Source organism: Rhododendron vialii, chromosome 4a (genome assembly GCF_030253575.1).
Source record: "Rhododendron vialii isolate Sample 1 chromosome 4a, ASM3025357v1".
NCBI classification, from domain to species: Eukaryota; Viridiplantae; Streptophyta; class Magnoliopsida; order Ericales; family Ericaceae; genus Rhododendron; species Rhododendron vialii.
In genome coordinates, this window is record NC_080560.1 from 12,500,588 (window position 1) to 12,511,416 (window position 10,829).

Genomic DNA, 10,829 nt, shown 5'->3' on the forward strand with positions numbered 1-10,829 from the left:
CTTTTCGTGTATATATGTATAGCATTTTTGATTTTTTTAATACAAAGATAATCAGCTGGCTGTGAGGTGACGGAAAGTGTATTCGGTGGCTGCAAATTTCTTATTCACAGGAGTTGTGAATAAGTTTTTCTCCCACTAATCATTCTAGAACATATGAGATAAGAAATTAAGCCTACTTTTGTATACTGCCAGCAAAGCCATGACATCAATTGCCAGAAAGACCCCTAGTCCAATGGCAAAGACCCCAATTTTCTTCTGATCTACAATTTCTTGGACGTCTATAAGTTAACCATTCAAACAAAAGTACCCTCACTCCATCTCATCAAAGAACAACAATAACACTCGTCCCAGTTGGAGTATAATAAACACCGTGATCGAAATGAAGAAGGCGGCGGCGGCGGAGCTGGTGTTTATCCCTGCCCCTGGGATGGGTCACCTGGTGTCCACGGTGGAGATGGCCAAGCAACTCATCTGCCGAGACCACCGTCTGTCAATCACGGTCCTCATAATGAAAACCCCATTTGATAAATTAAAAGTCATCTCAACCACCCAATCGCTGTTACAAAAGGCGGCGGAGGATAGGTTAAAGTTCGTCCACCTCGCCCAAGACGACGGGGCGGCGGTCGCGGAGCTCCGGTCCAAGAGCCCCGGCTACTTCATGTGGGAGTTTGTCAACATGAATAAGCAGCACGTGAGAGATCACGTAACAAAGATGATGAACTCGACCGGGTCGAGTCCACTCGCCGGGTTCGTCGTCGACATGTTCTGCACCCCGATGATGGACGTGGCGGCCGAGTTCGGGCTCCCCACCTACGCTTTCTTCACCTCCAGCTATGCCTTTCTCGGCTTCTTGCTCCACCTCGATACCCTAACCCAGGACAGCAACTGGGACGTTACTGAGTTGAAGGACTCGGACGCCGAGTTGGAAGTACCGGTTTTTGTGAACCCAGTGCCGGCAAAGGCGTTGCCTTCTATAGTGCTGCACAAGGAAGGGGGGTCCACATTTATGTTGGGTGTTGCCAAGAGGTTGAGAGAAACAAAGGGCATTATGGTCAATACATTTGAAGAGCTGGAATCCTATGCGGTCAAGCGCCTCGCCAACGATGATATGGTCCCGCCGATCTACCCGGTGGGACCCGTACTCCACCTCGTGAAGGACGAAAAAGAGGAGGAGGAGGAGGTGATCCAGATCATGAAGTGGTTGGATGATCAGCCTCCGTCGTCGGTGGTGTTCTTGTGCTTCGGGAGCATGGGAAGCTTCGACGGCGAACAGGTAAATTCACTACAAGAAAATCGTTCTATAACAACGGTCGAAAGTGTCGCCAAAAAATCCAAAAACCGTTGGTAGAGACCTGTTTAGGCTATACCAACGGTTCGAGAACCGTTGGCCAAACCGTTGCAATATATCCGTTGCTGTAGAGCTATAGCAACGGTTTTGACGAGCGTTGGTACAGATTTTTTTTTACTAACGGTTCATAAAACCGTTGCTAAAGGCAATTTTCATTTTTATTATTATTTTTACTAACGGTCCATATAACCGTTGCTAATGGCAATTTTTATTTTTTTAAAAGGCAACCACTGTGTGACGTGGCAGCCAACGTGGCACCCCGCGTGGGGCCGCCCTGGCGCCCGCGTGTCAGCCTGCGTGGCAGGCGAAATAATCTTGTTCCTCCTGAGAATCGAACCGCCGACCTCGCGTATGTGCGCGCGCGCGCGAACCAATTGGGCTAGCCCATAACTTGTGTAAAATCATACACCTTTTAATATTTATACTATACTAACCGGATTTTTTTAATCTTTTTTTTTAAATCCTGTTTATATTATACAAACACTTACTAATATCATTTTTTTCATTAGGTTCAATAATTACCTTTTAAAATTGGTATAAATAGGGGTGTTCAAGAAAACCGTCCGAACCGTAAAACCGATCCGATCTGGACCGAACCATCCTATTTGGTCCGGTTCTGCAGTTCTGTGATCAGGTTATGGTTCCAAAAAAATAAGAACCGTTAATTTTGGTTCAGTTACTGGTTTTCAATTAAAGAACCGTGGTTAGAATTAGACCGGACCGTTTAAAACTAATATATATAATTATATAAAAATAAATATATGTGTAGAGATTGGTCTACTTTTTGAACATGGAAAAAGTTAGTACTGCTGATTTAAGTGATGTTTTGGACATTGGAGCTGCTGTTCTTTACTTCAAGACTTGCTACTATATTTTATAGTTTATGATATAGGTTAATTTTAGTCTTAAATATAATTGGTCATTAATGTTTTATGTCGCTGAACTTAATTATTCCATAAGTGGTTTTGACTACTTTATTGGTGGTTTTCATCAATGTTTTTCGGTCGAGTGTCAAGTATTTCGTGAATCATATTGGGTTTTGATTCTTAATAAAAAGTCTATTATTATTTTATGAGTTATTTGATATTTTAAATTTTAAGAGTTTATGTTTTGTGAATAAGTGTTTGGATGCTAATTGGATAGAACTGGAGCTGAATTAAAACGGGACCAATTTTTCGGTTCGGTTCTGGTTAGGTTCCAAGCATATATTGGTTAGGTTTTGGTTCTCAATTTCCTAGAACCGTTGGAAATGGTCCGGTTAGTGATTTTCTAGAGAACCGGACCAATCCGGACCGTATACACCCCTAGGTATAAATGCACAAAGACTGTATGCATGTAATCATATATGATACTATATTTAATTATAATTGTTTTTTTTTTGAACAGAAATTATAATTATTTAGATTGATGCAAAGTAGGATAATAATTTTGGGAGGTGTTTTATTTTGTAATATTCATTTACAAAAAATGATATCTTGTGTGAGAAAAATAGTTTCATTATTCACTCATCTTCAATTAAATTGACTTGCACCATGTACATAAAAAATAAAAATAAAAACCTCTCTGTTTTCCTAATTTATTTTCAATATTAATTTTGCCTTTTCTAAATTTTTGTTAGATTCACAATTTTTTTTTTTTGATTGGTAAGTCATTTCTATGAGATGAGTCTAAAAAATAAAATAAAAATGTAATTAAAAGCATAAAAAATCAATATGGGCAAAAAACTATCAAACAACTAACATTTGTTGTCTTTAGTGTCATCTTATATGATATTTTTTTCAACTTCGGTCCACAATTTTATACTTTCTTTATTCTTATTAAGATGAATGATTAATCCCAAAATGAGATTAGTTTCAAAAATTACCACAAAATGCTAAAAAAATACGTTAAATAAACAATACCGGAAAAAATACCACAACAAAAATTTAGGAAAAATAGCCCCCTAACAAAAGCAATGGTCTCGATCATCATGATTGTTTCACGGTCAAAGGGCTAAAGTATGTTCAAGAATGAAGTTAATCGAGTATCGCTACACACTTATCGGACAGAAAAACTCATTTTATTAATGAAATTGTGTATCGATAAAGAAATTTTCTAAATTTGATCGAGCCAAATTTCTACGAGAACGATTTAATCAACATGAAAAAAAAATCAACGGTCTCGATCGTTAGTTCGGGTTTGGAAAATCGATCGCATGAAAGAAAATTGATTTTGGTGGTGTAAAATTCTACTAACGGTTAATGAAAACCGTTGCTACAGTCCAGTTTATAGTAACGGTTATTTAAAACCGTTGCTATAATCCAGCTTATAGTAACGGTTATTGAAAACCGTTGCTATAGGTTAGTTTTTACTAACGGTTAATGAAAACCGTTGCCATAGTGTTGTAATCTACTAACGGTCACACGAAAACCGTTGCTATAGTCCTGTTTCTAGTATCGTTTTGTAAACCATTACTATACACCATCTATAGCGACGGTTTTTTCAACCGTTGCGGAAAAACCGTTGGGAGATCCTGAATTTCTTGTAGTGATTGAAGCATAACTTGACCATTTATAAAAGCGGGGTTCAAATGGAAAATTATTATGTCTTTGTGGCAACACCACGCGCGTAGTTTCCTAAAAAATTTCTTCGGCACATATTTGTGTGATTTTCATCACAATGTGTATGAAGCACACACAAATATGAGGTAGAAAATAATTTAGGTACCGCCACGTCGTGCCTAAGAGTATGGAATAATTATTACTCTTTTAAAATAGAAAACACAATGTAATACTCATACATGATCACGTAAACCTTACAATTCTTATGTATATATATATATACACAATCTCGTGTTCTTCTCATAACTAGTAAGTAGCAATAGTTATCTTATAGACTTTTTTTTTTATTTCTTTAAAATAGATGTGATTCGAGCCCTGTTGAGTATAAATTATGTGTCCCCCAATGATTTGGAACCAGCCAAATTCTAAGAAAAGTAATACATACTCCCTCCATCATTCCTAAATGAGAGTCATTTTTTAACATGCGTGTTGCTAGAGGTGTCAAACGGGTCGTGCCGTCCCGGCTTGGCCCATTTAGCTTCATGCCAAATGTGTTTCTTGTCATGCCGTATTGGCCCATTTACTTAATCATGCCCTTGTCGTGCCATTTTTTAATCGCGTCATGTCGGCCCATATACTTAATGATGTCATGTCATGCCGTGTCATTTTTCAATTGTGTTATGTTGTGCCGGCCAGTTTACTTAATTATGTCATGTCGTGCCGTGCCGTTTTTTAATCGTGTCGTGCCGCGCCCATGCCGGCACATCGCCAACCGATTTTCATCCTAAAAAAATCTTCCCAAAAAACACACATTCCTAATTGTATAAAAAATTTAAAAGCTTGTTTTGGTTAAATTTCAAAGTTAATGGGTGTTTGGGAGCCTACTTTTTGGCTTTTCATTTTCAACTTTTTGTCTTTTTGGCTTTTGGGATTATGATCAAAATGTATTTTGTATTTGGTAGAGCGTTTGACTGACATGTGCAGAATGCATTTTGCAGCAGGAGTAATGTTTAGGAGATATGGAATGAAAATGAATTATGAATTGGTTTTTTACTATGTTGCCCCCGGTTATTAATAATTGTGTATAGTGTATATAAATAATGTTTTAATCAATTTCCGAAATTGCTTATGTACATGAATTAAAAGTGTCCCCCTTTTTATGGTGTGAATGTGAAGGAAAATCACAGTTGAAAGGATAATGTTCAAAAACTACGGCTTTGTGGAAATAATCCCAAAAGGGAGAGGATAGATAAGTCTTTTTGGCATGGTAGGAGAAGAGAACGGGAAAATGAAAATTGGAAAAGCTCCTCCAAAGCTCTTTCTACATTTTGCTCTAGAAACCTGAAAATGGAAAACCCATTTCCGGAAAACCCATTTTCCCTCCTCCTGCCAAAAAGCCAAAACTCAAAAAGGAGAAGTGGAAAATGGAAAAAGTGGGGATCCAAACACCCCCTTAATATGCTTTGTTTACTATTTTTACCTTATATTAGCCACATAACGATTCAACTTATTTAATACTATAGCGCGTCAATTTGTTTTTACCTTAATTATTGACATAGCGAGTTAATTTATTTAACAAATTTAAAATTAGTATTTATTTTTTGGTGCCCCGGGCCCAACTAGAACCATGTTGTGTCGTGTCGTGCTCGGCCCACTTCCCTGTCGTGCTTGTCTGGCTCACTTTAGTGTCGTGCTCGCCCACTTCTGTGTCCATGCCATGCCATGCCCGTGTCAGGCCCATCTAAAACCATGCCTGTGTCATGCACACATTTGACACCTCTACGTGTCAATTAGCAAATCACCTATATCTTACAATTTATTTTATTTTAAATAATTTTAAAAATTTTGTGTAATAGAACTAGTTGAATTTATCAAAGAAGATCCATACCGCATGTATAACTTTTGTAAATTTAAAAATAAATAATGTTAGTACTGTTTTTGGAAGTTTAATAATAGTGAAAGTGGACTCTAATTTAAAAAGGGGGTGCTAGCTATATAGTATGTCAAAGCAAAGGATAGTGTTAATTTTAAACAATGATTCCTTTTTTTTCCTTTAAACAAAGACCCATTCAAGTCTATCTTGAATTTCCAACCTACACTTTACTTTTCCAACTACAAATCTGGCACAAAAAAGAATTTCAGTTTTGATAAATAACATCAAGAAAAACTCTTGTTCTGCCATTACAGGTGAGGGAGATAGCAGAGGCCCTAGAGCAAAGCAAGCATCGATTCTTGTGGTCTATCCGGCAGCCTCCGCCAAAGGGCAAAGTAGAGATGCCGAGTGAGTACCAAGACTTGAACCAAGTGCTACCAGAAGGATTCCTGGAACGTACAGCAGGGATTGGGAAAGTTATCGGTTGGGCGCCACAGGTGGCAGTGTTGTCCCACAAGGCTGTAGGAGGGTTTGTGTCACACTGCGGATGGAACTCTACGTTGGAGAGCTTGTGGTGCGGTGTGCCGGTGGCCACATGGCCGATGTATGCCGAACAACAAATGAATGCGTTTCAGCTGGTAAGGGAATTGGGATTGGCCGTTGACATAAAGTTGGACTACAAGAGAGATATGAAGTATGATAGTATTGAGCCTAAGTTAGTGACAGCAGATGAGATAGAGAATGGGATACGAAGATTGATGGAGAATGGGGATAAAAGTAGTACTGAAGGAATCAAGCAAAAGGTGAAGGAAATGACCGAAAAGAGCAAGATTGCCATAAAGGAAGGAGGGTCGTCGTATAATTCTATTCAACACTTTATTGAGGATGTCATTATTAACGTACACTCCCCATAGTTAATGCCATGCCCCGTATTTTCCTTCAGTGAAAATGTTATTGGGTGTAACATTTGGTTTATTATTTTGGTATTAATTTTAATGTAGGTATTTAATACTTTTATATGCAAGTTTTAAAAAAAAAAAGAAGAAGAAGAAGGAAAGATTGAGATGGTGTGTATGTCAGAGAACTACTAGATTAATGAGTTTTATGGTTGTCATAAAAAGTGTAGTTCGAAATTTAAGATGACGAGAGATGTAGTGTAAATTGGTTGAGGGTAGAGGGGGTGAGTAATTTAGGCCTTGTTTCCACCATATTATATTTCTCTAAAATTTATTAGCTTTAGTTAAGGTTTTTTTTTCACTAAACTAAAACACTTACACGTTTTCTTCCTCCGAGGCCCAAAGTATAAAAAATTGTCTACATATAGTTTAGTGAAAGCAATTTGACTCAAAATAGTGATCCACAACTTCTAGCTTAACTAAAATGCCACAAGTGTATTGAGAAGTGTGTGCGCTTGTGTTGGATGCAGATATAAGAATGTGGAAGTTACATGATAAAATTAAAGCGTAATGAGATGGCGTATTTGATTTTCTTCTACCATATAGCTTTGTAATTGTATACCGCATTTGGCTTAGGTCCTCCCTCTCACAAGTAGCAAAATGCAAGAATTCTATAGAAAACTCATCTGTGGAAAACTAACTAGTTGGAAACCCTGTCATTGCATGCAGTCTAACCAAGCAAGTTCGTCGTATATTCAAGGGACAATCCAGAAATTTGCATTAATTGGGGTACACAAATTGATAAGTAAATTTAATCCGTACGTTTATAATTCTTTAATTAATACTCTCTCCGTCTCTTTTTAGCAATCCTACTTCATAAATTCCACTTTTATGAAGATATCATTACTACATTCTAAAATTTAGAACTTTTCATATTTGCCCTATAAAGACATCATTATTTAACTTTTACCCCACTAACTTTTTGTGGGGGGCTGAAACAACTTTGAACCATTTTCTTCCTTCTGTTGAACGGTGGAGGGATGGAACGGTGACCTGTGTACCTGAAAATCGAAGGGGAGTGTACCTCCGAAAAAAAGCTCCGACGAACAAGTTATATATGGAGGAAGAGTGAATTTGAACTTTTAAAAAGAGTATGAAGAAAAAGATCCCCCCACCTGGGGGGTAGTCCACTATTTATAGGCAAACCTTGGAGTGTTGAACAAGTAGGTCATGCCTTGCACGCACGTAGTACCAAGGGCGGAACCAGGAATTAAATTTACCATGGGCTAATCCAAATTACATATATATAAACCAAAAAGAGGCAAACTTATATATAAATACGTAAATGTTCAAAAATATATAAAAGTGAAGTACAAAAAAACGTACACTATTAAAGTTGTACCCTACGATGTTTCACAGAATAGAAATCATCTATTATCGAATCTGAGTCGATGTCTTGGACAAGATCTCTTTCGATGTACATAATCATAGAATCCGCTAGAAAATCATCATCCATTTTGTTGCGCAGATTAGTTTTCACATGCTTCATAGCTGAAAATGCTCTTTCCGCTGTTGCCGTGGTAACCAGAAGAGTTGCAACAAGGCGAATCAACCTTTCGATCAAATGATAGCTCTCCGACTTTTTTGTCTCAACTAATCCTTGACATAATTCAGAAATGGTGGTCATATTCTGGAATTTCTGTTGACGAGGTACATCAAGCTTATAATGTTCCAACTGTAATATCAAATAATGTCTCTCTTGATTTGTGAAATCATCAGGATAAAATTTCTCAACAAGAGTGCAAATATGATCAACGTTGAATGATTTAAAGCCATCCTTAGGTTCTAAAGCCGAGCTAAGGACAAGGAGTTCCACTACCCCCTCGTTGAATCTGTCATTCAACTCCGCCAACTGAAAATCTATTGCGGCGTTGAATATATCAATGTGGTAATGATGCTCAATTGTGAGGACATCCTTTTGCTGACAAGTACGACCAGTAGCTGTTTTGTAACGAGCACTCATGTCGGGCATGTCAATGTCGTACTCTGTGCAAATTGATTTCACATGCATCATAAGAAGGTCAAAACCTTCTTCTCTCAATGTGTGAAGGAGTGTTTTTGTAGTAGAGACCAAGTCCATGGCATTTATGATGTTAAGAGATTTGTGTTGCAAGGCTCGACAAAGCAAATCAGTAATTCCCATAATTCTATGCATCAAATGCAAAATAAATATGAACTCAAATGACTTCATCGCAAGCAAAGCACCTTTAGCTTCCCCACGTATAGAGTTAGAGGATCCATTCTCAAACATCATTTCAAGAACTTTAATAGTTGCAGTAAACATATCAACCAAGCTCCAAATAGAATCAAAATTAGAGCTCCAACGAGTTTTTCCAGGTCGATGCAAAGTACCAATCTGATTAGCCCCTCTACCCGTCTCACGTTCACCGGTATTTAACATATGTTCAATTTCAATGGCTTGGGCAGATTGTAACTCAGTATGTCGTTTTGGAGAAGCATCAACAAGAGTGACAATAGAAGTCAATTTTGAAAAGAACAACCAGATAGAGCTCTCTGTTTCAGCAGCAGCAACTAATGCTAGTTGTAGGCGGTGGGCAAAACAATGTATATAATAAGCATACGGGCAATCTTTAAGAAATAAGGCTTGTAATCCATTCCATGCACCACGCATATTGCTAGCACCATCATACCCTTGACCTCACATATTATGAATGTCCAAATTGTAACGAGTGAGGATATCAGATATCTCTTTCTTCAGAGTTAATGCAGTGGTGTCTTTAACATGCACAATATGAAAAAAACGCTCCCGTAAAAATCCTTGGACATCAACAAATCTCAAAACAATTACCATTTGCTCTCTATTAGATGTATCCTTTGCTTCATCTACCAGAATACAAAATTTGGCATCCCAACTTCCTCACGAATCTTGTTTCTCACTTTGTTACCAAAAATATGCAAAATCTCCTTTTGAATCAATGGTGAGGTATACTTTGCATTTTTTGGAGCGTTTTCTAAGACAACATCCGCAATATTATCATCCAATTTTCCCTCAAACTTTATCAATTCAATGAAATTACCTCGGTTTTTTGAATCAACAGATTCATCATGGCCTCTAAGAGCACATCCTTGCAAAGTAAGCCATCGAATACTCTCAATAGTTGCCATAAGCCGCACCCTATTTTTCTGAATGTCTTCTGAAGATTGTGCATTCATTACTTTGTCAATATGCCGACCAACATTCATTAAATCATCACAATAATTCACAGCATTGGAATGTGGTGAATTAGGACCTCCTACATGCATCGAAAAGGCATCGAAAACAACCTTCCAATTTGTAAACCCCGCACCAGTTAATGTAGAACGGTTTGCTGTCTTCTTTTCAAAAATGAAGCATGGAAAACAAAATGCTGCATCTTTTTGTGGGGAATACTCTAACCAAGGAAATTTGCTGAACCAAGAGGATTGAAATCGACGATATTGAATTCCAAACTTGGATCGTGGAAACTCCAGACAATTAGGTTGATATGGCCCTGCTTTAATATAAGCTCGTCTAATCTCATCATGTTGATTAACGGAATGTTCCCATATCGGAAAACGTAACCCCGGCTCCCGTACAAGAGAAGTATCATCAAATTCAACTCTTTGAATTTTAGGAGGAGGTTGCTCATCGTTAATTGAAGTATCAACATTGATCTGAGAAGGAGCATCACTTTCTGATATATTCACTCTTCGTTTGAAGAACGACATAAGAGTTTTTCCTCCCTTTTTTTGTTGTTGTTCCATTATAATTTAAACCTAAAAGAGTAACATTGTAAGAACCAACAATTAAAACCAATATAAGCACATTAGCCAGTGCTCTGCATCAACTAAATCAGTAAAAAATTAAGCACACCAGCCAGTGCTCTGCATTTAACAACATAAGAGCAAATCTAAGCACACCAGCCAGTGCTCTGCATAATAAGTGAATACTTACAAATATTAAACGTCGCAAGTGAATGGGATGGATTTCGAGGAGAGTCAGGAGACAAATACTCTGTTCTGCTTTCGAGTTCGTCCGATTCGGAGTAATAGAGTATTCATTGCGTTGTTTCATATTTCCATGAAGTATGCTTTCCCGACCCGACCGAGTATTCAGTGTGTTGCTTCCATGA

General features: G+C 37.8%; 3 protein-coding genes across 3 annotated transcripts; 1 reads left to right on the forward strand and 2 right to left on the reverse strand.

The window, feature by feature from the left end:
• The first annotated feature begins 235 nt into the window (after window positions 1-235).
• LOC131324371 (anthocyanidin 3-O-glucosyltransferase 2-like) lies at window positions 236-6,804 on the forward strand. Its single transcript, XM_058356315.1, has 2 exons — window positions 236-1,273; window positions 6,076-6,804. Exons 1-2 carry the CDS (start codon window positions 380-382, stop codon window positions 6,673-6,675), a joined length of 1,494 nt encoding a protein of 497 aa, XP_058212298.1. The 5' UTR covers window positions 236-379; the 3' UTR covers window positions 6,676-6,804.
• A 1,243-nt stretch (window positions 6,805-8,047) lies between these two features.
• Window positions 8,048-9,349, reverse strand: LOC131323690 (uncharacterized). The gene has a single exon (XM_058355537.1). The coding sequence runs from the start codon at window positions 9,347-9,349 to the stop codon at window positions 8,048-8,050; it is 1,302 nt and encodes a 433-aa protein (XP_058211520.1).
• Window positions 9,350-9,376: 27 nt separating this feature from the next.
• LOC131323691 (uncharacterized) lies at window positions 9,377-10,461 on the reverse strand. The gene is made up of 2 exons (XM_058355538.1): window positions 9,756-10,461; window positions 9,377-9,561 (listed from the first exon to the last, which is right to left on the reverse strand). Exons 1-2 carry the CDS (start codon window positions 10,459-10,461, stop codon window positions 9,377-9,379), a joined length of 891 nt encoding a protein of 296 aa, XP_058211521.1.
• Between the last annotated feature and the right edge of the window lie 368 nt (window positions 10,462-10,829).

Coding starts and splice junctions, on each gene's coding strand:
- LOC131324371 (XM_058356315.1), top strand. CDS start 380: ATGAAGAAGGCGGCGGCGGCGGAGCTGGTGTTTATCCCTGCCCCTGGG. Junction 1,274..6,075: donor GAAGCTTCGACGGCGAACAG/GTAAATTCACTA, acceptor CTGCCATTACAG/GTGAGGGAGATAGCAGAGGC.
- LOC131323690 (XM_058355537.1), bottom strand. CDS start 9,349: ATGCGTGGTGCATGGAATGGATTACAAGCCTTATTTCTTAAAGATTGC.
- LOC131323691 (XM_058355538.1), bottom strand. CDS start 10,461: ATGGAACAACAACAAAAAAAGGGAGGAAAAACTCTTATGTCGTTCTTC. Junction 9,562..9,755: donor TGTTGATTCAAAAAACCGAG/GTAATTTCATTG, acceptor GTATTCTGGTAG/ATGAAGCAAAGGATACATCT.